This window comes from Lissotriton vulgaris, chromosome 2_1 (assembly GCF_964263255.1).
Source record: "Lissotriton vulgaris chromosome 2_1, aLisVul1.2, whole genome shotgun sequence".
Lineage (NCBI taxonomy): Eukaryota > Metazoa > Chordata > Amphibia > Caudata > Salamandridae > Lissotriton > Lissotriton vulgaris.
In genome coordinates this window covers 1,661,871,947-1,661,894,106 of record NC_141687.1, presented here as the reverse complement: position 1 = coordinate 1,661,894,106, position 22,160 = coordinate 1,661,871,947, and the positions used below count along the sequence as shown (strand labels likewise).

At 43.3% G+C, this 22,160-nt stretch overlaps 1 protein-coding gene across 1 annotated transcript in view; it reads right to left on the bottom strand.

Moving 5' to 3' along the window:
- Window positions 1-1,017: 1,017 nt before the first annotated feature.
- LOC147733029 (uncharacterized) overlaps window positions 1,018-22,160 on the bottom strand; it is a 34,409-nt gene continuing 13,266 nt past the window's right edge. The window contains exons 3-6 of the mRNA XM_086957594.1: window positions 8,239-8,307; window positions 7,218-7,379; window positions 3,932-4,059; window positions 1,018-1,397 (exon numbers count right to left, since the gene is read on the bottom strand). Coding sequence (XP_086813720.1) covers window positions 3,956-4,059; window positions 7,218-7,379; window positions 8,239-8,307 — 335 coding nt within the window. The 3' untranslated portion in view covers window positions 1,018-1,397; window positions 3,932-3,955. The remainder of the gene's footprint in view (window positions 1,398-3,931; window positions 4,060-7,217; window positions 7,380-8,238; window positions 8,308-22,160) is intronic.

The following is a 22,160-nucleotide window of genomic DNA, read 5'->3' as shown; positions in this document are numbered from 1 at the left end:
TGAAGGATGATTTTTCGGATTACGGGCGGTGGGATCGGGAGCCTCTCTAGGCTGCGACCATCCTTGTTGGCAGTTAGCCACGCCCCCTCTTCACTTTATTATCTCATGTGAAGGTCATTTGAGGATATGATGTGAGGGTCACTTTAAGAGCTAACATGAGGGTTATTTTATTAAATGCTTTAGATTTCCCAGGGGTGTCTCCATCAGCCAGCCGATTAATCAATGTAGGTACACTGCTTCTTCTAAGTGGCGATAGATGCAAAGCGGAAGTGTGCCTGGGATTTATTGAGGCTTAACAGCAGTGCAAGGTATAACTCGGACCGACCGTCAAGGGGGAGCAGGGAGTCTGGAAACACATGCTTCAGAATATAAGCATAAACTGTGTGCTCCTCTCTCCCTGGGGGACTCTTACCAGATGCTGCTTTCCCTGGACACCGAAGAAATAATTTTCCGCACTAGCACTTTCCTAAGGCTTGCTACTCGAGCTCGCAAAATGATGGATAACCTTTGACTTTGACCAGTGCACGCTTTCACCAAGCACACACACACACCACCATCCGTCTGTGCACGCTTTCATCAGACACACACCACCAGTCGTCAGTGCACGCTTTCACCAGGCACACACACCATCAGCCGTTAGTGCACGCTTCCACCAGGCACACACACCACCAGCCGGCAGTGCACACTTCCACCAGGCACACACACCACCAGCCGGCAGTGCACACTTCCACCAGGCTCACACACTACCAGCCATCAGTCCACAATTTCTACAGACACACACACCACCAGCCATCAGTGAACGCATCAATTGTTAACGCATCCACAATTAACTATTCTAACAATAGCAGTATGGCGCACTTTACTCTTAAACATATTCATTTAAAGCGCAGCATGCCACCATTGCTACAAAAATGAATACACATTTTTTTGGCCTACAATTTATAGGCTTTTGTTGCAGTTGGTGTTGCAATATTTAGCAATTCCAATAGCTCAAACTTAATTAATGCGAGACCTATTGCATTGTAAATGCTTGTTATACTTGTGTTTAATTTGCAACAGAAAACAAGGATTTATTGGTGGTTTTAATGATTTAATTGACAATTCCATAAAATGATGTGGTAATGAAAAGTCCTCCAATCTCTAGGGGAAGGGCAATCTTCAGAAGAGAACGTACAGGCAGAATTTCTGTAACAATATTGGTCTATGATGGAGACATTACAAAGGTTTTTATATTACAATTCTTTCAAAGTAGGCCCTCTGGTAAGACATTCCACAAAATGTGAAGTTACTGAGTTCCTTGCTTCAATAATCGATTGTCCAACTGCTTCATGCTGTGACGTTTGTTCCATCAGATTTTCACTTTAGGGCAACAGGGTTATTGTGATTGCTCAACCAACCTAGAAAAGATGGGAGTAGGTGAGGACAGTCATCCAGTATATAGTAGATTGAGAGCAAAATGTGCCAATTTACACTCATCATGTACAAAGATATTGTATATTGCATCAATATTAACATTACCAGGTTCAAAACCCACATGCAGGATGCTAAATGTCCTAAGGCATCATCGCTGCGGACTCTGTCGCTCGGCTCCTGTCTATAACTATCTGTGATTATCCTCCTCTTGGGTAACAGAAGCTAAATATTTGGTAATACTACTTAAAATACTCGTTCAGTTTAAATCAAACAATTTGGATATATTTTGACAAGATATTATTACTGAGTATATGCATGTTGAAGGGTCAAATAACCCTTCCTTCAAAAAGGGATAGGTACAAATTACAAATTCCATATTCAATCAACTCTTTGAATGTGTAAAATAAAGATTTATATAGTGTAACAGCGATCTCAAGTGGTATCCCTGTGGACTAATATTAATTGCACAGCGTTAGATGTACGCATATCTCATTCCTTCCGAAAAACATAACGTAACAATTCATGCCTGTGGACCTTCCTAGCCACATGTTCCTCCTGGGACCAATGAGATCCCCAGTATAGGGTGTTGCTCTCTGTCAATCTGAGAGACATGAGGACCGGTAAGCCGAAAGCATAATATGAGCCATGGGTGAAAGGGTGATGTGTGGTGCATGCGGTGTCCCATGAGCTCCAATCTATGTAGACGTTTGTTTCCACATAAACCTTTTGGACAGTGTAGAGTCGGCTTCAGTCGTTTACAAATGAGTGCCACTTCGAAGAGGGCAAATCTAGAAATTGTTTTCAAAGAGATGGAGTCAACCTAGAACTTCTAGAACTACTCTTTTTGATATGTATACATATATAGGCCCTTATTTGGTGATTGCCGGCAAATGAGGCCCTGCCAGCTTCTTCACCTGCGAGGTTACGGAGAGTGGGATGTTGGTCCTCATTCCCTGTTCCTTGAGATCTACCTACATTCAGTGGCAAAAGCTGTCCTAGTCCTAGTCTTAGAGGCTTCCCTCATAGCCCGTATCCTACCAGAGTAACCGCATCATCGCTGGCTGGATGATGCCATGCCTTTGAAGACAACTTCCCTTCTCTCACTGTAGTGAGTTCCCTTTAGGGCCCACTGTAGTTCTCCACTTTGTTAGCCTAACTGCACATGTTGTTGACCACTTTTCTAAACCCAATCCCTGCAGCATCACCACCTCATTAGGGTACTTATTAAGGAATGTATGCATTGTGTAGTTTTGTACAGAGCTCAAATAGATAGCCATGACTCTTTTGCTAAGATAATGCCCAGAATTAGTGTCGTCTTCACGTCAGTGTCCACCCAGCATAAAGTTGGGAACTGATTGGTGTTCTGATCTATCTTTCGGGTTTGTAGTCTTAATGTGGTGACACAACATGTTTGTCCATTTACTCTGACACCCCAAACTAGGTAGCATCTTCTGAGGGGTGGAGGGTTATGACCCCCAAGGGAAAGACTAACCAGTGTCTCAAGGTAGAGCTGGGGTGTTTAAGCCCAGCTTTTTGACTACCATTCTCTCACTGTCACTACCATGTCGCCGGCATGCCGTTCCCATGAGGCTAAAGCACCAGCTGTCCTGTCATCTGTCTTTCCAGAAGACACTTTGCTTCAAAATGCCCCACTGAACACCAGCATCAATTCACTGGTCGCCATGGAAGCCTCAAGTTATCCTGCCCCTATTAAGCGGTGTGTAACACTGACACCTAAGAGAGCCCACCAGAATATGCATAGGTCAGTGACCTTCCTCATACCTAAAGCCACACCGTGACCAAGTGTCTACATGTCATTCGACAGGACTTTAGCGGCCCCTCACTATGGCTTTGCCCCATAATTTGAAGAGCTCTGCCCGGTATCCATGGAAGGGGTTATTGGTGAGCCTTTGGTAAGGTAACAATCCGTGAGCTAAGAACGCCACTGTAAATGTAAATGTAAATCAAGTACTTGTATAGCGCACGAATCACCCCCGAAGGGGTATCTTGGCGCTGGGGGCCGTTGGGAAGATTAAGCGAGCTTTGCCCAGAGTCGCGCGCTGGAGCTGGGGATCGAACCTTGGTCCCCAGCGTCAGTCGCCCTGGCCGCGGCGCGACGCCTCTTCCCTTCTTCCCTGTGTGTGTCCGACTTATGTCCAAGTGTTTAGACCTTCTTCAGGCCTGAATTTCTAAAACCATCGGCTTTAAAGCTGATGTCATAGACCGTGCTCCTGGGTTGTGAGTTTCTAGCGGGAAATTTTTCCAAAATAGTTATGTATGTTACTGCAATGAAATACCATATCATTACACAAACGTGTAAATATTTGTGTTATAACAAACCCTGCCCATACATGGTCCGATGATGAGCCATTTAAAACATTATCCAGAATGTGCTCTTAAGAGGGATCTCACGGCTTCCTAATGCAACTGACTAGAAAGCAAGAGTAAAAGATGCAGAGCCACACAGCCCACTCGCATGCTTCGGATTCCCACCCAGGTTTCCCCATTCCAGAATTACCTTGAGAAGATTAAAATAGGCAACTTAATTTTTCTCCTTCTGGTCGGACTTGCCTGCCACCTTTTCATACACATATCCAGCAGCTCCCCCAACAGCAGCACTGACGTAGGCCCCTCCAGCTGTTGCTCCTGAAACGGAATGGATTCTCTTATCAAAGAAGCACTAAAGGGCACTGGAGCAAGTGACGTGCGTTAGTGGAAGAGTTGACGTCATAGAAAGCGGAACTAATAAGGGGTGATGGTGAACATCACTGATTTAAAAAGGAGCTGTTTGTCACAGTAACTACATATGTTTACAAGGTTCAGCCAAATCCAGGTGGCCTACAAGAACAAGTATTGGCAAAGTCAATAAGTTGCGCTTTTACAACCGGAGAAGCGGTCTGTTGGCTTTGCTAATGTTTGTCTGTAAAGTGTTGTTTTAAAAAAATTAAAAGAAAACATGTTTTTTTCAAACTGGAGAAAGCAAACATAATATGGTATCTCAAATCTGGTCATTGAATTAATGTTTTCACTCAAGAAAATCTGAACAGAATTTTAGGGAAACGCTTGTCAATGCCTAATTTAGGGCCTGATTTGGAGTCTGGGGTACGGGTTACTTTGTCACAAATGTGACAGACATCCCGTCCGCCTTATAAATGCCTTATATCCAAGGCTCCCAGTTTTACATTTTCACAAATGTTTACAGAAAATTAAAGACAGTAAACAACATGTTTCCTTTTTGTATTTATTTTTGAAGCAGAAAAATACAAAAAATTGGGGTGCAGATTTACAAGAAACTGACGCATATGCAAAGATGCGTCAGTTTCCATGCTTCAGCGCCGAATGTCCTTGCGCCACTATGGATGCTCTGTATTTACAATACAGTTCTCCATGGCGCAAGGATTAACAGATGCGTCACAAATTCTGACACATCCATTGGCGTAAACGTGACGCATTGCTGGAGTTGCTCATGAAAGTGATGCAACTCCAGCAACGCGCCACAATAGATGGATGAGTCCCATTCGAAAAGCCCTGCATCATTCCTTACGCCTGGTCTGAGCAGGCATAGGGATTTTGACGCAGTGAAGGCGTAGAGTGACGCAGTGAAATCTTGTAGATTTCACTGCGTCACTTCTACGTGGCTTTTTTCGTGGGAACGCCCACCCTGCATACATTATAGTTAACACAGGTATAATGAGTTGTAGGGCCTTGCAACACAATGCATCTCCAAATATACGTCACGTTGTAACTGGGCCGCAACATTTACGCCGCGGCTGTGCCACAAAAGTCATGCATTGGCGGTGCAAAAGTGTTGCAAGGGGCTTGTAAATCTGCCCCTGGGGATCTTTGGAGGAACTTTTCATGCTGCCATTTATAAATTCCAGGCCAACAGCTGAGCAGATTGACAGCATTGGGAGTTCAAAAAACTGGTTGTGATTTCCTTAAATCAATGCTTATCTCAACATATTTACTGTATAAAGCTAATATTTGCATATAGGTGTATTTGGTAATTTAATGTGTTAACACCGAAGCACATCAAAGTATGAATTCTTATTTATCAGTTAAACAAATGTGGAAAATACAAGTTCTGAATTAATTTAGTCACAAAACAGAAAAAATATATGCAAAAATACTAATAAGATGGTCAAAAAATGAATATGAATAAATACAGATGGAAATGTTCAGACCATAAATACCATAAAACCGGGACCCATAATTATATCCAATGGCACAAGTAATATGACAGATGGGATATCTGTCACTTTTGGAAGAGAGTAACCCATATGCCGAACTTAAAATTAGGCCCTTTGTTTGCACACGATTCAGACATGTGGCATCTTCAGTAGTCCATGGTGTAGGTTTATGGGCCTCAAGGAGAAGTATGATGTTACGCACACCTTCTGCTGCAGACACCATCTGAATGAGTGCAGCAGTTGGCCTTTCCCAGAGGAATATAAAGGCCTGTGGGTGCCTAATAAGTTATATGACAAAGTCCAGCCGCAGTCGGTAGTGGGTGTACCTGCAGGACGGTGACGTGGGGAAGGGGCAGAGTGGGGGGGTAGTAATATATAGATTATGGAGCTTTACAGGTAAGTAAACATATAAATAAATAAAACAAATTTTGTTGCGTGCACTGCATCCCCAAATGTGATGCAGTGCACGCAACGAAATTCGTTTTATTTATTTATATGTTCACATACCTGTAAAGCTCCATAATCCATAGATTACTACCCCCACCATGCCCCTTTCCACGTCACCGCCCTGCAGGTACACCCATTACCAACCGTGGCTGACAAAGTCTACTATTTAGCTATTGCCCAGCAACAAAAATATCCCTGTTGCTGTGCTGCTTTACAAACCAGTACATAAGAAAAAAATTACCTATGCCTCTAGTGACTTCACAACACTTATTCATATGAAGTAAGATGAACGCAAACTAATACGTTTACCTTAGCAGTAATTTCTGCCTTTTATTTCATTATTTTTTTAATTAATATCTTTGATCACAAAAAGAACACATAGTCAACTAAACGAAATACCACATTAGTACTTACACAGTGAAAATGAACAACGTGAAAATGTGTTTTGACATACAATTACAAATAAACTCATAATAATCAAACATCAATACAAACAAATGAAATGTCACGAAGAACAATCAATATATACACAATACGAAATACAAAGTTGTCATACAAAATTATAAATTAGACAACTAGCACCCTTATATTTAGGATAAATCAATTCCTCTGAAATATCAGGGACACAAGGGGGTGTATTTGCAATATTTAACCAAGGAGTTGAGTTCCAACGGCTTTACAAACCAGTGGCATAGCAAGGTGGGGTGGGGGTCGGCGTTCCGCCCTGGGTGGCACGAGTTTTGGTGACATCGCCCTCCACCCTTCGGTCTTCCATGTGGTCGCCGTGGGGCGGCAAAGGCAGGGACCGCCATGGTCTACCTAAGCCACTTTTACAAACAAGATTGGAGTAACACAGCGTATGGGTCGGGTATATGAAGTGGAAAGCAGCAAACAGAAAAAACACATGGACTCTCAAGGATTGCTGAATGAAAGAGAAAAAAGTAGTTCCCTATATGTGAGCAGTGAAAGTATACAAGTTAGCTGATCAATAGGAGTGTAAAGAGGGCATGCACCAGGGGAGAAGCACACACAAGAAGAGGAAGGCAAGACTTCCAATAAGAAACACGCAAATGAGAGCAACAATACAGCCATGGTACGCTCTCAGATCTAAGTGAGGGTGCCTCATACACTTGAAGGTTCCACCAGTTCACATTGTGCTTCTCTTACCCGCACTCTGCAGGATAGCAACTGCTGATCCAGCCGGCACTCCACCACCGTAGGCAAGGGCTGTCAACTTCATCATTCCAGCTCCCAAGGACCCGGCTGCTATACCAGCTGCTGTAAACCCAGCTGCTGTCAATGCAGCAGGGGCAGCAACAGCACCAATCACTGTGCAGAAGAAGAGACAGAGACACATGTTACACGAGCAATCAAAGTCACTCTCCTTTACAATGAACTATGTCAAAGTGCCCAAATTCTCCATCATTCCAGCCTAAACATAGGACTACCTGTCAACCTACCTCCCCTCTGATCTACAGCTCCTCTGCACGTTCAATCTACTAATGATGGAAACCTACTTAGAGATGCCAATGCACCTCAGTCTTCCTCTACAGAACCTGTGCTGGACAGGTGGATGTTAGAGGGAATTTGTGTTTGAATACAGAAGGAGCAATTATGCATCACCTCTTTCTCCATTGGTATAAGTGTTCATTAGCTTTGCTCTAAGATTAAAGCGTTCGCACAAAATACAGACGTTTGCCCACCCTGTGGTCTTTGTCTCAAAGTTCCACCATTTGATTGTTTCTCCTAGTCATCTGTGATCTCCTGGTGCCAAAATCACTACTTGCAAAAATAGTAAATGGCACTTTATAGACTTCGCGGCTCCCTGGTCCTCTGCTGCTCCTTTTTCTTGTGGTCTAATTTCAACCACCGCAGAAGGTTTTACTAACTAGTCCTTTAGTAGCTGAGGCTTCCTTACACATGAATCCCCTTCAGGCACCTACAGTTACCCCCAACGGTCTCATACTATGGTTATCTAACTCCTTCTTCGGCTTTGCACCCGTAGACATGGCCAGGATCCTATGAGTAAAAGGAGCACCTTTGCCACTCAAAATTCAGATGACCATATTAATAGTAAAATGCTACATAAACCACCAACCTGTTGCCCCTTAGCACCTCCATTGTGCAGTGTTGGCCTAGAACGTCATGACAGGCTACCTGCAGAAAGAGAATAGGGGTAACACCTTACCTGCACCCGCAGCGATGTAAGGAAGCGAAGACGAAGACCAACTGCTTTCTTCCTCCTCCTTCTTCGACTCTAAAAACGAAACACAGAAAAATACTTGCTCATGACTGAAAACTGGACGTTGATCATCACTGTCCACTTAGGGCCTGATCACAACCAGCCTGCACACACCCGCTAATCTGTGAATAGGCAAAGATCGCAACTAGGCGAGTGCACAATTTGTGCCCAATTGCATGTTGGCTACCTTGGAATGGGGAATAACATGCTAACAGTGCATGTTATTCCACATACCAATGTGGATAAATCAGGGCTTGTGCACTATGTGCTTCTGCGGTTTGTCCAATTTTCACCTGATGCAATTCGCGGAACCAACTACTTCTGAGTTGTGCCCCCTACCTTAATCCTATTATCAAAGCAAATGGAAATTGGCTCCTAAAATGGCAATATGGTAGGGTGACCAGACATCCCATATTTCCCCAGACAGTACCGGAATCCCGGCGCTTTTGGTAATTTTAAACATATGTCCCGGTTTTTGGGACAAAGGTCAGGTCATCCTGGGAAGGAGAATTGAAGGTATTCCTTCCACAGGCGCCTGTGAAGTCTGAAATAATTGAAATCATTTATTGATCTTTTCTTGGCAGACAGCACAGAAAAGGTTCGCTGCCTGTCCCCAGCATATAGACAGCGTGGGGAGGAGGATGCAGGTTGGAGGTCAAACCATGTCTGGTGTAATTTAAAAGTAGCCTTTTATGTGTGTGTGTGTGTATATATATATATATATTCACTGAAAAAACCATAGGTTTCACACCAGTTACAGTTAGGAATTAGCATTTAAAAAACCTATTAAATTCACTGAAAAAAACATAGGTTTCACACCAGTTATAGTTAGCTGGAAATTTTATTGACATAAAACCATTGAAATTCCCACGTTATAGTTAGTTGGACTCACTATAACTTGCGCGCCTGCAATGCACTGCTGATGACGTCACATATTACATCACTCATGACATGGCCAGTGACATCACTCATGACATCACTGATGACACCATCCAGTGAATGTGTGTCTTTCTGAAAAATAATTTTTTTTTATATGGTTAAATAAGTGTGTAAATGGATGTTTGTTTTTAAAAGAATTGATTGGTTAACTGCCTTATTAAGTGTATCTTAGTGAATACATATATTAGCAAGTAACTTTTATATATTGAAATGTATGTATCAGTGTTTCACTTTGTGTATAAGTGGCTGTATGGTTGGTGACTGACTCACTGTTTGTATGTGTTTTGAAGACAGCATATGTACAGGACTGTATGGATGTATGAGTGTGTATATGTGTATGTTAGTGAGTAAACAACTGTCTCACTATTGTCTTTTTCAGTAACGACATATGTTTTAATCTAGTATATGTGAGTATTGATTTATAAAACTGAGTATATGTGAGAGTGAGAGATTATAAGAGTTCATGTTTAAATTAGTATGTGTTTATATAAGTGATTGTTTAAGAGAGTAAGTATGTGTAAGTATTCTTAGAAGTAAAGTGGTAGTGTGTGTATAGCTGTATATGCAAATAAATGAATGTTCATTAGTTTTTTGCATGTGTGAATATGTGTGTGAGTAACTTTTGGATGACTGTCGGTGTGTAACAGGATGTATAGGTGTATCACTACATATAATGAGTGAGTATATGTATGAGTGACTATATAGAACTGTTTGTGAATGAGTGGATGTGTATATAGATGGTGGAATTACTGAATTGTTTGTTGTAACTGGTATGGGTATCTCCACTTTTTTGAAAATGTTAAATACTATTTTTGAATATGTGTTTCAAGGCTTACATTACACTGAAAGGAGGTCTCTCACTCTGTCACAAGGATGGTGTCATCAGTGATGTCATGAGTGATGTCACTGACCATGTCATGAGTGCTGTAATATGTGACGTCATCAGCAGTGCATTGCAGGCGCGCAAGTTATAGTGAGTCCAACTAACTATAACGTGGGAATTTCAATGGTTTTATGTCAATAAAATTTCCAGCTAACTATAACTGGTGTGAAACCTATGGTTTTTTCAGTGAATTTAATAGGTTTTTTAAATGCTAATTCCTAACTATAACTGGTGTGAAACCTATGTTTTTTCAGTGAATTTCATAGGTTTTTTAAATGCTAATTCCTTTCTATATCGAGTTTCTAACCTATGTTTTTTTTTACAATTTGATGTTTTGTGTAAGTATTAATTTTTGAGTTTTTTTTATATCATTTTTTCCTGGGGCGCTCTGGGTGCGCGCTCCGGTAAGCTCTCCGGTAAGCTTTCCGGTAAGTTCACCGGTAAGCTCTCCGGAAAGCGCACCCAGAGCGCTACTTTCGTTCGTGAAAAAAATATGAATGAAAAGTTAATAATAATGCAAAACATTTTGTACCATACAAATAAAAGCTGTTTTTTTTTTATAAGGAAAATGATTATGCATTTCCATAAAAGTATGATGACATCACTTCGGCGCGCAACGTAAGCGCCCTCGAAAGCGCATACGTTCGCGCCGCGTGTACGCCCCCAGAAGCGCCTACGTTCGCGCCGCGTATGCGCCCCGGAAGCGCCTACGTTCACGCCGCGTGTGCGCACCCGGAATCGCTCCGGAGCGCGCAGCGTCAGCGCGTCAAGTCATGTGACCTTAAAATAACACTTTTCATTGGTTGCTAACAGTTTTTTTTTACAAAGAATGAAATCCCCACCCATTTCCTTCACTTCTTCTTTCACTTTTGTGACTGCAAGACCTGCCTTTTTGCTCCTGGATATTTCTTGGTTTTACCATGGCTGCCAGACAATCCAGCAGTGATGAAGATCCAGAATTCATCAATGAAGAGCCTACTCAACGAAAAGTTAAGGAACATTTTATTTGGAAATTTTTTAAAATCCCACCTAACCAAAACAAGGTGAATGCTCCAAAAGTGGAGTGCAGGATCTGCAAAGAAGTGCTGTCGCGGGGTAACCCCTTAAAAAAGTACTCATTTGGAAACTACACGATGATCCGACATGTGGAGAGGAAGCACCCCCAGAATTTTGCCCGGGAAAGTGTCAGGGCTCTGGCACAAGAGGTTCCCAGTGATGGGGCCTCTACATCAACCGGAGGAGCAACTTCTACTGGGAGGGGGAGATCACAAGAGCTGGTTCCGAACATTCAACCTGCTTTTAACCATGGTGCTCTCAGATGCAGATACTGCAATCAACTGCTTACCTTTGGAGAACAAAGTGTACAGCTCATGGTTCGAGCATTAGAAAACCATCGCTGCCCTTCCCACCCCTAATTTTTTTTGTTTTTTTTGCTCCTGTTGAGCAGTTTCCATTCCCTGTTTTTGTTCCTGTTTAGAAAAAAGAAGAAAACAAAAAGTTCTTTTCAGAACTACCTCCAATTCTCATCAAAGAGCTATATTCTTAAAAAAAGAAAAAAGAGTAAGTGAAATAGAGTGCATTGATTATGGAAAGGAGAATGAGTAAGAAAGAACAGAAAGGTATGAGAGGAGAAAGGAAGTGAAGTAGGAGGACTGAAAGAAGGTGAGTGTTAGGAAAGAAAGTAAGGAGAAGAAGAGTGAATATGGGGAATGTTGATATTCAAAGAAAATGTTGAAAAGGCACAGGGGTGTGGAAGGATAAGAAAAGATGCATTGCTGGAGTTGAAGGCAGAAGGCCTCATTTATGAAGCCATGCGTCACTTTAACGCCACCAAAGCATCACTTTTTGTGCATCAGTCCAATAAAAAATGCACCGTATTTATTCATATTTACAAAGTGGCGTATCTAGGTAAATACGTCACTTTGTAAACCCCTGCGCCACATTATTCCTACGTCAGGTGTAATGTATGCAAAAGGGACATATTGACGCAAGAAAGGGTCGTAGAGGTGACACAGTGAATAAACTGGAGGCCTCATTTCTGAAAAGTGACGCATCGCTGCGTAAAAACAGCGATGCGTCACTTTTCTGTGCGCACTCCTTACGACATTCCAGATGTGTCATATTTAATGTATGACAAATCATGTCGCAAGGAGTTACAGATACGTCAGTATTTCTGACGTATCTGTAAACACAAAAGTGACGCATTTGTGAATTGCGTCACAAAAGTAACGCAACTCCAGTAATGCGTCCTTTCACATAGGGAAAGCACCCTGTGAAAGGTCTTGCGTCAGTCTTACACCTGCTGTGAGGCAGGCGCAAGATTTTGACGCAACAGCATCGTAAAAGTGACGCAGTGAAATCTCATAGATTTCACTGCGTCGCTATTACGAAGCTTTTTGCGGGGGAACGCCCCCTCTGCATACATTATACCTGAAGCAGGTATAATGTGGCGCAGGGTTTTAAAAAGTGACCCATCTACCTAGATGCGTCACATTTTAAATATAGTGCCACGAGGCACATTTTTTTACACCGCTGGTGCGATGCGCCACTTTTCTGTGCGCACTCCTCACGACATTCCATATGTGTCATATTTAATGTATGATGAATCATGTCGCAAGGAGTTACAGATACGTCAGTATTTCTGACGTATCTGTAAACACAAAAGTGACGCATTGCTGGAGTGCGTCACAAAAGTAACGCAACTCCAGTAATGCGTTCTTTCACATGGGGAAAGCACCATGTGAAAGGTCTTGCGTCAGTCTTACACCTGCTGTGAGGCAGGCGCAAGATTTTGACGCAACAGCATCCTAAAAGTGACGCAGTGAAATCTCATAGATTTCACTGCGTCGCTATTACCAAGCTTTTTGCGGGGGAACGCCCCCTCTGCATACATTATACCTGACGCAGGTATAATGTGGCGCAGGGTTTTAAAAAGTGACCCATCTACCTAGATGCGTCACTTTTTAAATATAGCGCAACGAGGCGCATTTTTTTACACCGCTGGTGCGATGCGTCACTTTTCTGTGCGCACTCCTTATGACATTCCAGATGTGTCATATTTAATGTATGACGAATCATGTCGCAAGGAGTTACAGATACGTCAGTATTTCTGACGTATCTGTAAACACAAAAGTGACGCATTACTGGAGTGCGTCACAAAAGTGACGCAACTCCAGTAATGCGTCCTTTCACATGGGGAAAGCACCATGTGAAAGGTCTTGCGTCAGTCTTACACCTGCTGTGAGGCAGGCGCAAGATTTTGACGCAACAGCATCCTAAAAGTGACGCAGTGAAATCTCATAGATTTCACTGCGTCGCTATTACCAAGCTTTTTGCGGGGGAACGCCCCCTCTGCATACATTATACCTGACGCAGGTATAATGTGGCGCAGGGTTTTAAAAAGTGACCCATCTACCTAGATGCGTCACTTATTAAATATAGCGTAACGAGGCACATTTTTTTACACCGCTGGTGCGATGCGTCACTTTTCTGTGCGCACTCCTTACGACATTCCAGATGTGTCATATTTAATGTATGACGAATCATGTCACAAGGAGTTACAGATACGTCAGTATTTCTGACGTATCTGTAAACACAAAAGTGACACATTGCTGGAGTGCGTCACAAAAGTGACGCAACTCCAGTAATGCATCCTTTCACATGGGGAAAGCACCATGTGAAAGATCTTGCGTCAGTCTTACACCTGCTGTGAGGCAGGCGCAAGATTTTGACGCAACAGCATCCTAAAAGTGACGCAGTGAAATCTCATAGATTTCACTGCGTCGCTATTACCAAGCTTTTTGCGGGGGAACGCCCCCTCTGCATACATTATACCTGACGCAGGTATAATGTGGCGCAGGGTTTTAAAAAGTGACCCATCTACCTAGATGCGTCACTTTTTAAATATAGCGCAACGAGGCGCATTTTTTTACACCGCTGGTGCGATGCGTCACTTTTCTGTGCGCACTCCTTACAACATTCCAGATGTGTCATATTTAATGTATGACGAATCATGTCGCAAGGAGTTACAGATACGTCAGTATTCCTGACGTATCTGTAAACACAAAAGTAACGCATTGCTGGAGTGCGTCACAAAAGTGACGCAACTCCAGTAATGCGTACTTTCACATGGGGAAAGCACCATGTGAATGGTCTTGCGTCAGTCTTACACCTGCTGTGAGGCAGGCGCAAGATTTTGACGCAACAGCATCCTAAAAGAGACGCAGTGAAATCTCATAGATTTCACTGCGTTGCTATTACCAAGCTTTTTGCGGGGGAGCGCCCCCTCTGAATACATTATACCTGACGCAAGTATAATGTGGCGCAGGGTTTTAAAAAGTGACCCATCTACCTAGATGCGTCACTTTTTAAATATAGCGCAACGATGCACATTTTTTTACACCGCTGGTGCGTCACAAAAAGTGACGCACAGGCGGCGCAAAACTGTCGCAAGGCCTTCATAAATAAGGTCCTGGATTTTCCCCGTGCTTCGCTCCCCGGTGCGCTTCCCGGTGCGCGTACCGGGCGCTCCCCCCGCGCAAATCGAAAAAAAATATTTTTTTTAAATGCCCAGCGGGACCCTATTTTAGCCCCCACATTAAACCTAGGGGGTCAGGAGGGGGTCTACCCTCCCCCCTTATAGTCATTTCTCCCTTTTTTTATGTCACCTCTTGTGTCTCGATCCTACCGAGACACAAGATGGCGGCCGCTCCGGACTGTTTCGAATGTTTACAGACACCCGTGAGCCAATCAGTTTCCGTGCGCAAGTCGCGTGTCGCGCCTGGTGCGCTCCCCGGTGCGCGCACCGGAGCGCGCCTATAGATATATATATTTTTTTGAACCTAAATTACTCAAAATCCACTGGAGCACATATCTTGAGACATAGCAAAGGCACATAGGGCTACCAGTCCCTACAATTTTGCCAAATTTGGTGGAAATCCATTCAGCCGTTCGGGCTAAAAGTGAAATCGACCGCCCTATGGAAATTAACATGGGTAAAACGTGTTTTGGGACCCCCCTTTTATCTCGGCCCCCGCTAGACGAATCCCTCCCAAACTTTCAGGAAAGGACCGGAGCTCGACGAGGCCATTTTGAGGAACTTTTCAGGCAGATTCGTCCACCGGTGCCAAAGTTATTCCAAATAGAATTTCGAGATTTAACATTGAAAAAAATTCTAACTATAACTACCTACTGGCGACCGCCAGTAGGTAATATATATATATATATATATATATATATATATATATATATATATAGATATTGTTCACCAAATGCCAAGGGCTTTGAGAGGCACACTGCGGAGTCATTAATGCATGATATTTTGACCTTTAGTAGGCTGTATTCATGGTTCAGCGCGCCGTGTTTTGACACAGAGTCCTGCGCTCATAGTCCCTCAAAACAGTTCAGAAGACCGAGCCTCATCCTGCCGGCCAGTCACTTCCCAGCCAACAAGCGGTGATGCTCTCTCCACGGTATGGCCACCGTGCGATAAATTGTTCACCAAATGCCAAGGGCTTTGAGAGGCACACTGCGGGACTCTTCCCTCCGGGCTGTTCGTGTCAGCACGCTTCTCCGCTTTCCATTTTGTCAGGTGCCCGACGCGTTTCAGGGGGCCTCCCCCCCTCATCAGGGGCTGCTTTCAAACACACTCGTGGGGCATCACGTGTTTTATGACGTTCAGACAAACCTCCTGGTAGGCGTGTGTTGGAAACACCGCCATACCTTGATTTCTGGGATTTGAAGTCCTGGTGATGCAAACAATATAAACTTTTTAGTAAAGTCGAGTGTTCTGAATCATTAATGCATGATATTTTGACCTTTAGTAGGCTGTATTCACGGTTCAGCGCGCCATGTTTTGGCACAGAGTCCTGCGCTCATAGTCCCTCCAAACAGTTCAGAAGACCGAGCCTCATCCTGCCGGCCAGTCACTTCCCAGCCAACAAGCGGTGGTGCTCTCTCCACGGTATGGCCACCGTGCGATAATTTGTTCCCCAAATGCCAAGGGCTTTGAGAGGCACACTGCGGGACTCTTCCCTTCGGGCTGTTCGTGTCAGCACGCTTCTCCGCTTTCCATTTTGTCAGGTGCCCGACGCGTTTCAGGGGGCCTCCCCCCCTCATCAGGGGCTGCTTTCAAACACACTCGTGGGGCATCACGTGTTTTATGACGTTCAGACAAACCTCCTGGTAGGCGTGTGTTGGAAACACCGTCATACCTTGATTTCTGGGATTTGAAGTCCTGGTGATGCAAACAATATAAACTTTTTAGTAAAGTCGAGTGTTCTGAATCATTAATGCATGATATTTTGACCTTTAGTAGGCTGTATTCACGGTTCAGCGCGCCGTGTTTTGACACAGAGTCCTGCGCTCATAGTCCCTCCAAACAGTTCAGAAGACCGAGCCTCATCCTGCCGGCCAGTCACTAACCAGCCAACAAGCGGTGGTGCTCTCTCCACGGTATGGCCACCGTGCGATAAATTGTTCACCAAATGCCAAGGGCTTTGAGAGGCACACTGCGGGACTCTTCCCTCCGGGCTGTTCATGTCAGCACGCTTCTCCGCTTTCCATTTTGTCAGGTGCCCAACGCGTTTCAGGGGGCCTCCCCCCCTCATCAGGGGCTGCTTTCAAACACACTCGTGGGGCATCACGTGTTTTATGACGTTCAGACAAACCTCCTGGTAGGCGTGTGTTGGAAACACCGTCATACCTTGATTTCTGGGATTTGAAGTCCTGGTGATGCAAACAATATAAACTTTTTAGTAAAGTCGAGTGTTCTGAATCATTAATGCATGATATTTTGACCTTTAGTAGGCTGTATTCACGGTTCAGCGCGCCGTGTTTTGACACAGAGTCCTGCGCTCATAGTCCCTCCAAACAGTTCAGAAGACCGAGCCTCATCCTGCCGGCCAGTCACTTCCCAGCCAACAAGCGGTAGTGCTCTCTCCACGGTATGGCCACCGTGCGATAAATTGTTCACCAAATGCCAAGGGCTTTGAGAGGCACACTGCGGGAATCTTCCCTCCGGGCTGTTCGTGTCAGCACGCTTCTCCGCTTTCCATTTTGTCAGGTGCCCAACGCGTTTCAGGGGGCCTCCCCCCCCTCATCAGGGGCTGCTTACAAACACACTCGTGGGGCATCACGTGTTTTATGACGTTCAGACAAACCTCCTGGTAGGCGTGTGTTGGAAACACCGTCATATCTAGATTTCTGGGATTTGAAGTCCTGGTGATGCAAACAATATAAACTTTGTATTAAAGTCGAGTGTTCTGAATCATTAATGCAATGCTGTATTCACGGTTCAGCGTGCCGTGTTTTGACGCAGAGTCCTGCGCTCATAGTCCCTCCAAACAGTTCAGAAGACCGAGCCTCAGGCCAGATATAAAAATTAGACTTAAGTCTTTAGTCCTACTTTTATGTCTGACCTGACCCGGTTATTGCTTCTCAAAATCTGGTCACCCTACAATATGGGTTCTATCGCGTTCAGGGAAATAAAGATTATTCACTTCCTCGTTAACTTCAACATAAGATTTTAATGGTATTGTGACATCTCGATTCCCAGGTGACGTACACTTTGATTCTGCCACCTAAAGCCGCTATAGGGATTGGTCTTCGGGGGGGCGTGGCTAACGCCCGAAGGAGATGGCGGCTTAACAGATTATCCTCTTACTCTATGGGAAGGCTACCTAAGGACTTATATAAGTCAAACTCATTGTTTCGCAGATTTCTAGTCCATACTGGTTTACGTTATCAGTGTTTATCCATGGAGGACTTAACTAATACTTCACCTAAAAGTGCGTCGACATCTTCAGTTACTTCGGCTTCTAGTAACACCAAGGACGCATCTAAAAGATTGAAAAAAGACCCTCCCTCTCCCCCTAAACTATCTACTTCGGTCACAATGGACCTTTTGTTAGAGGAAATCAGGGCCCTACGCCCGTTCGCTGAGGAACATAGTTCTAAACTTCAGGAACTCGCTGATAAATAGTCAAGTGTAGATGATCGGGTCATTACACTGGAGCAAAATATTCTCTCACTCAATTCTTCCACATCCAGAGTGGATTCTCTATGCTCTCGGGTCTCGACACTACACAAGCAAATGAAAACAGAAATAGAAGAAATAATCTCAGTATTTATGGTCTACCTGAAGGAACAGAAGGCTCTGACCCAATTGCTTTTTTCAAATCTTTTATCCCAAAGCTTCTAAAGCTACCAGAGAGTACTATTCTAAATATTCAGAGAGCTCATCGGTTGGGTCCAATAGCAAATGCATCGTCCTCATCCTCCACAAGAAAACCAAGAGGAGTGATCCTGTATCTTCTTGAGTACACTGATCTGTTGAAAATTCTATCTGCGGCTCGAGCTATAAATCTCATTACTTGGTCAGGAAACTTTATATATGTTTCTCAAGATTATGCCAAGCCAACTGCGGATCGTGGAATTTTTAGCACTGAGGCCACAGTTACGCTCTATAGGGGCACGGTATGGATTGTTCCATCCCTGCCTTTTCAAGGTGACTATCAACAACAAAACTACAACTTATGATGACCCAATAAAATTGAAAAGCTTCCTCTACTCTTACAGTGCTGACGTGATGGATATTGCTCCACCATCGAGCTCCAAATAGTCTCTTTTGGATCTAATGTTTAGATTTGTTTGCATTCCATATATAGCCTTTTAATATGTACATTTAGCAAACTTTTCATTTTCTTTTTTCTTATTATACATTTGAACAATTTTCTCGCTTTACAGGTTGTTTCCCGCATATCGCTCCTTCCCTCATGTTCTAAAGTCCGTTGGTTCCATTTTCCTCCCCCGCCTTTCCCGGGGACACATCATTGTCCCGTGTGGCCTTCCACCCCTCCTTCCCTGGTATGTTTTGGATTTCATGTAAGTCTTCTATTGCATTTGATTTTTCGTTCCTCTCTGTCATTTTCTTTCTTCTTTCTTTCTTTTTTCTTCCATATACCTTATCTCAATACCTATTCATATTTCTGAGCTTCATCTTTCTTTTCCCCGTTTATCCTTTTGAATTTCAGCTGTTCCATTTTACTTACAGTTGATTATTTGGTAACTATGGGATAACTTGCTCAAGGTTTGTGCCTTATTGGCTTTTTATGCACGTTTACAATTTTCTTTTATGCCTTTAAAAATTGTCTCATGGAATGTCAGAGGTTTACATTCTCCCATTAAGCGACAGAGAGTTCTTACACACTTAGCTAAATTAGAAACGGATATTGCATGTTTACAGGAATCACACTTATCATATGAGGAGTCTGCAAAATTGAAAAGAGGTTGGGTGGGAGAGGTCCTCTCCTCCCAGGGTGATGGCAAATGCAATGGAGTCCTCATACTTTTTCGTAAGTCCCTTTCGGTCAAAATAATATTACAATCTGCAGATCAATTAGGTAGATGGGTATTTGCTAAATTTACAGTGGATAATGCTCCGATCTCTTTATTGAACTTTTATGCACCCACAAATGGTGACCCCTCTTTTTGGACTTCTTTGACCCAACATATTACACAATGTTATGACGATAATTTTATTCTGGCAGGTGACTGCAATGAAGTCTTTGATCCTTTTATAGATCGGAATTCGTCAATTCCTTTTATCCCTCACTAGCAGCCCGCCCCAGCGTTGCCTGGGGCAGAAGGGGGCTGGGGGCAGCATTTCAGGCTTGCATGCACTCCCGCCCCCACCCGCCCGCCACGACATTGTCTGTGTCCCGGACAATTTCGTGGCGGGCGGGGGCCGGGGCGGGAGTGCACGCAAGCCTGAAATGCTGCCCCCAGACCCTGAGCCTTACCGCAGTTTTTCCGGGCCAACCTTCCGCACCGTCTCCCTCCCGTCCCGTGTCCCAGAGCCTTACCTGAGCTGCCGCTCCTCCCCGAGCTCCTCACTTCACAGCTGCTCCTCCTTGTTTTCACGTATGTTGCGGCCAGCACTACGTCGTGGCCGTCAGCGTCGTGGCCGGCGCTACTTTCAGGGCACTACTTTTTTTTTAAGTTATATTTTTAAATTTACATTTTTAAAAAAAAATTTATAGCCCATGTCCATCTGCACACCCTGTGGATTACAACAATGTATTGGGTGTGTGGATTGGCGCTGTGGTTCCCAAGTTTACCTTGCCAAAAGGTTTGTGTTCTCTCTTTATAATAGTAGTTTAGATAAGTCTCCTAAACTTTTTGCACAAATAGTTAATCAACATAAGCTCGTAGATGCATGAAGACTCTGCACCCCCACTCTGAAAGAGTATTCCTTTTATTCACCGATGCACCACACTCAGTCACGACTAGACTACTTTTCTATTTTTCTCAACATTTCTCAGTCACTTATGATAGCAGATATTGGCTCTATTTTTATATCTGACCATGCTCCTATCACAATACGTCTGGATGTCTTGCACAAACCCAAATTGTCTCGGAAATGGCGCTTTAACAACACTCATTTTCTCTTCAATCATTCAGATACCATTCCTTTTCATTTAATATGGGATGCATTTAAAGCTTCAGCCAGAGACTTTGTCATTAGATTCGTATCAGCAAAACGGAAGAAGGCACAGCAATCCACCAAAGCTCTGTTATCCAAAATTAAAAAAACTAGAACATTCATATTACTCCTCTAAGTCGAAAGATTGTCTATCTGAACTTATTAAAACCAAATTCCAGTTTAATCAAGACACAACCAACAATGCTTCAAATTATATGTTAAAATCCAGTGCAAAGTTTTATGGAGGCTAGAATAAAGCTGGAAAATTATTGGCCAACTATTTAAAGGTCGAACAAAATAAGCTTAATATAGACTCTATTTTTGGTCAAGATCATACATTAAAACTTAAAGATGACGACATTTTAAACAAATTTCTCCATTTCTATAAATCATTATATACTTCTGAGACTCTCTCTTCTGATCATTCCATTTCTCAATTTCTGTCCACAATTCGATGCACGTCTAACGATCGTCCAGATCTCTCACCATTGGAAACAGACCTTACACAGAAAGAACTCCTTTCTGCCTTAAAAACACTAAAAAAAGACAAAGCCCCTGGTCTGGATGGCTTCACTGTAGAATGTTTTACTTACTTTGCTCATCTACTCATTCCTCAATTACATACCCTCATATATACCTTCTTACAATCTGGTGTATCTTCTGGCTCTTTTTCAGATGCCCTTATTTGTCTTATCCCTAAGGAGGGTAAAGATCCTAAACATTGTAAAAATGATCGACCCATCTCTTTGGTCAATATAGACTACAAAATCTTTTCAAAGGCCTTGGCTCTTCGCCTCGAATCTCAGTTGCCTGAGCTGTTGGGAACAGAACACTCTGGTTTTGTTAAGGGCAGGCTCATTACAGATAATACTCGTTTATTTTTTAACATTCTTTCCAAAGCCTCACATTCTTCTCAATCCTTGGCAGCCATAGCTTTAGATGCTAAAAAGGCATTCGACAGGGTTGAATGGCCCTATCTTTTTCGTACACTTGAGTGGTTTGGTTTTGGCCCAAAAATGTCTGCCCTTATTTCTATTTTATATTCGAATCCGAGAGCAGCGGTTTCAGCGAATGGTGGCATTTCACCCTATTTTTCCCTTGGTAGAGGTGTCCGAAAGGGCTGTCCACTTTCTCCTTTTCTTTTTAACCTTGCTTTGGAACCTTTTTTGTTAAGGATTCGCCAAAATGATAATATTCATGGCTTTAACTTCAAGGAGGCCAGTGTTAAGATGGCAGCTTATGCTGATGACGTCCTAGGGCCTCATTTATGAAAGCCTTGCGCTACCGGTGTGTCACTTTTTCCCATGTTAAAAGTGACGCACCGGCAGCGCAAGGCCTTCATAAATAAGGCCCCTAGTATTCTTATCACAACCTCAAGCTTCTCTTCCTGCTTTTTTGGAAGAAGTTGATTCCTTTTCCCACATTTCAGGATATAAATTGAACAAAGATAAATGCGAGATTTTACCCCTCACCAAATACACTTTTAAGGCTGACTATGTTACCTCCGGGTTCTCATGGAGTTCTCAATACCTTAAATATTTAGGCTTACAATTTACTTTGTCT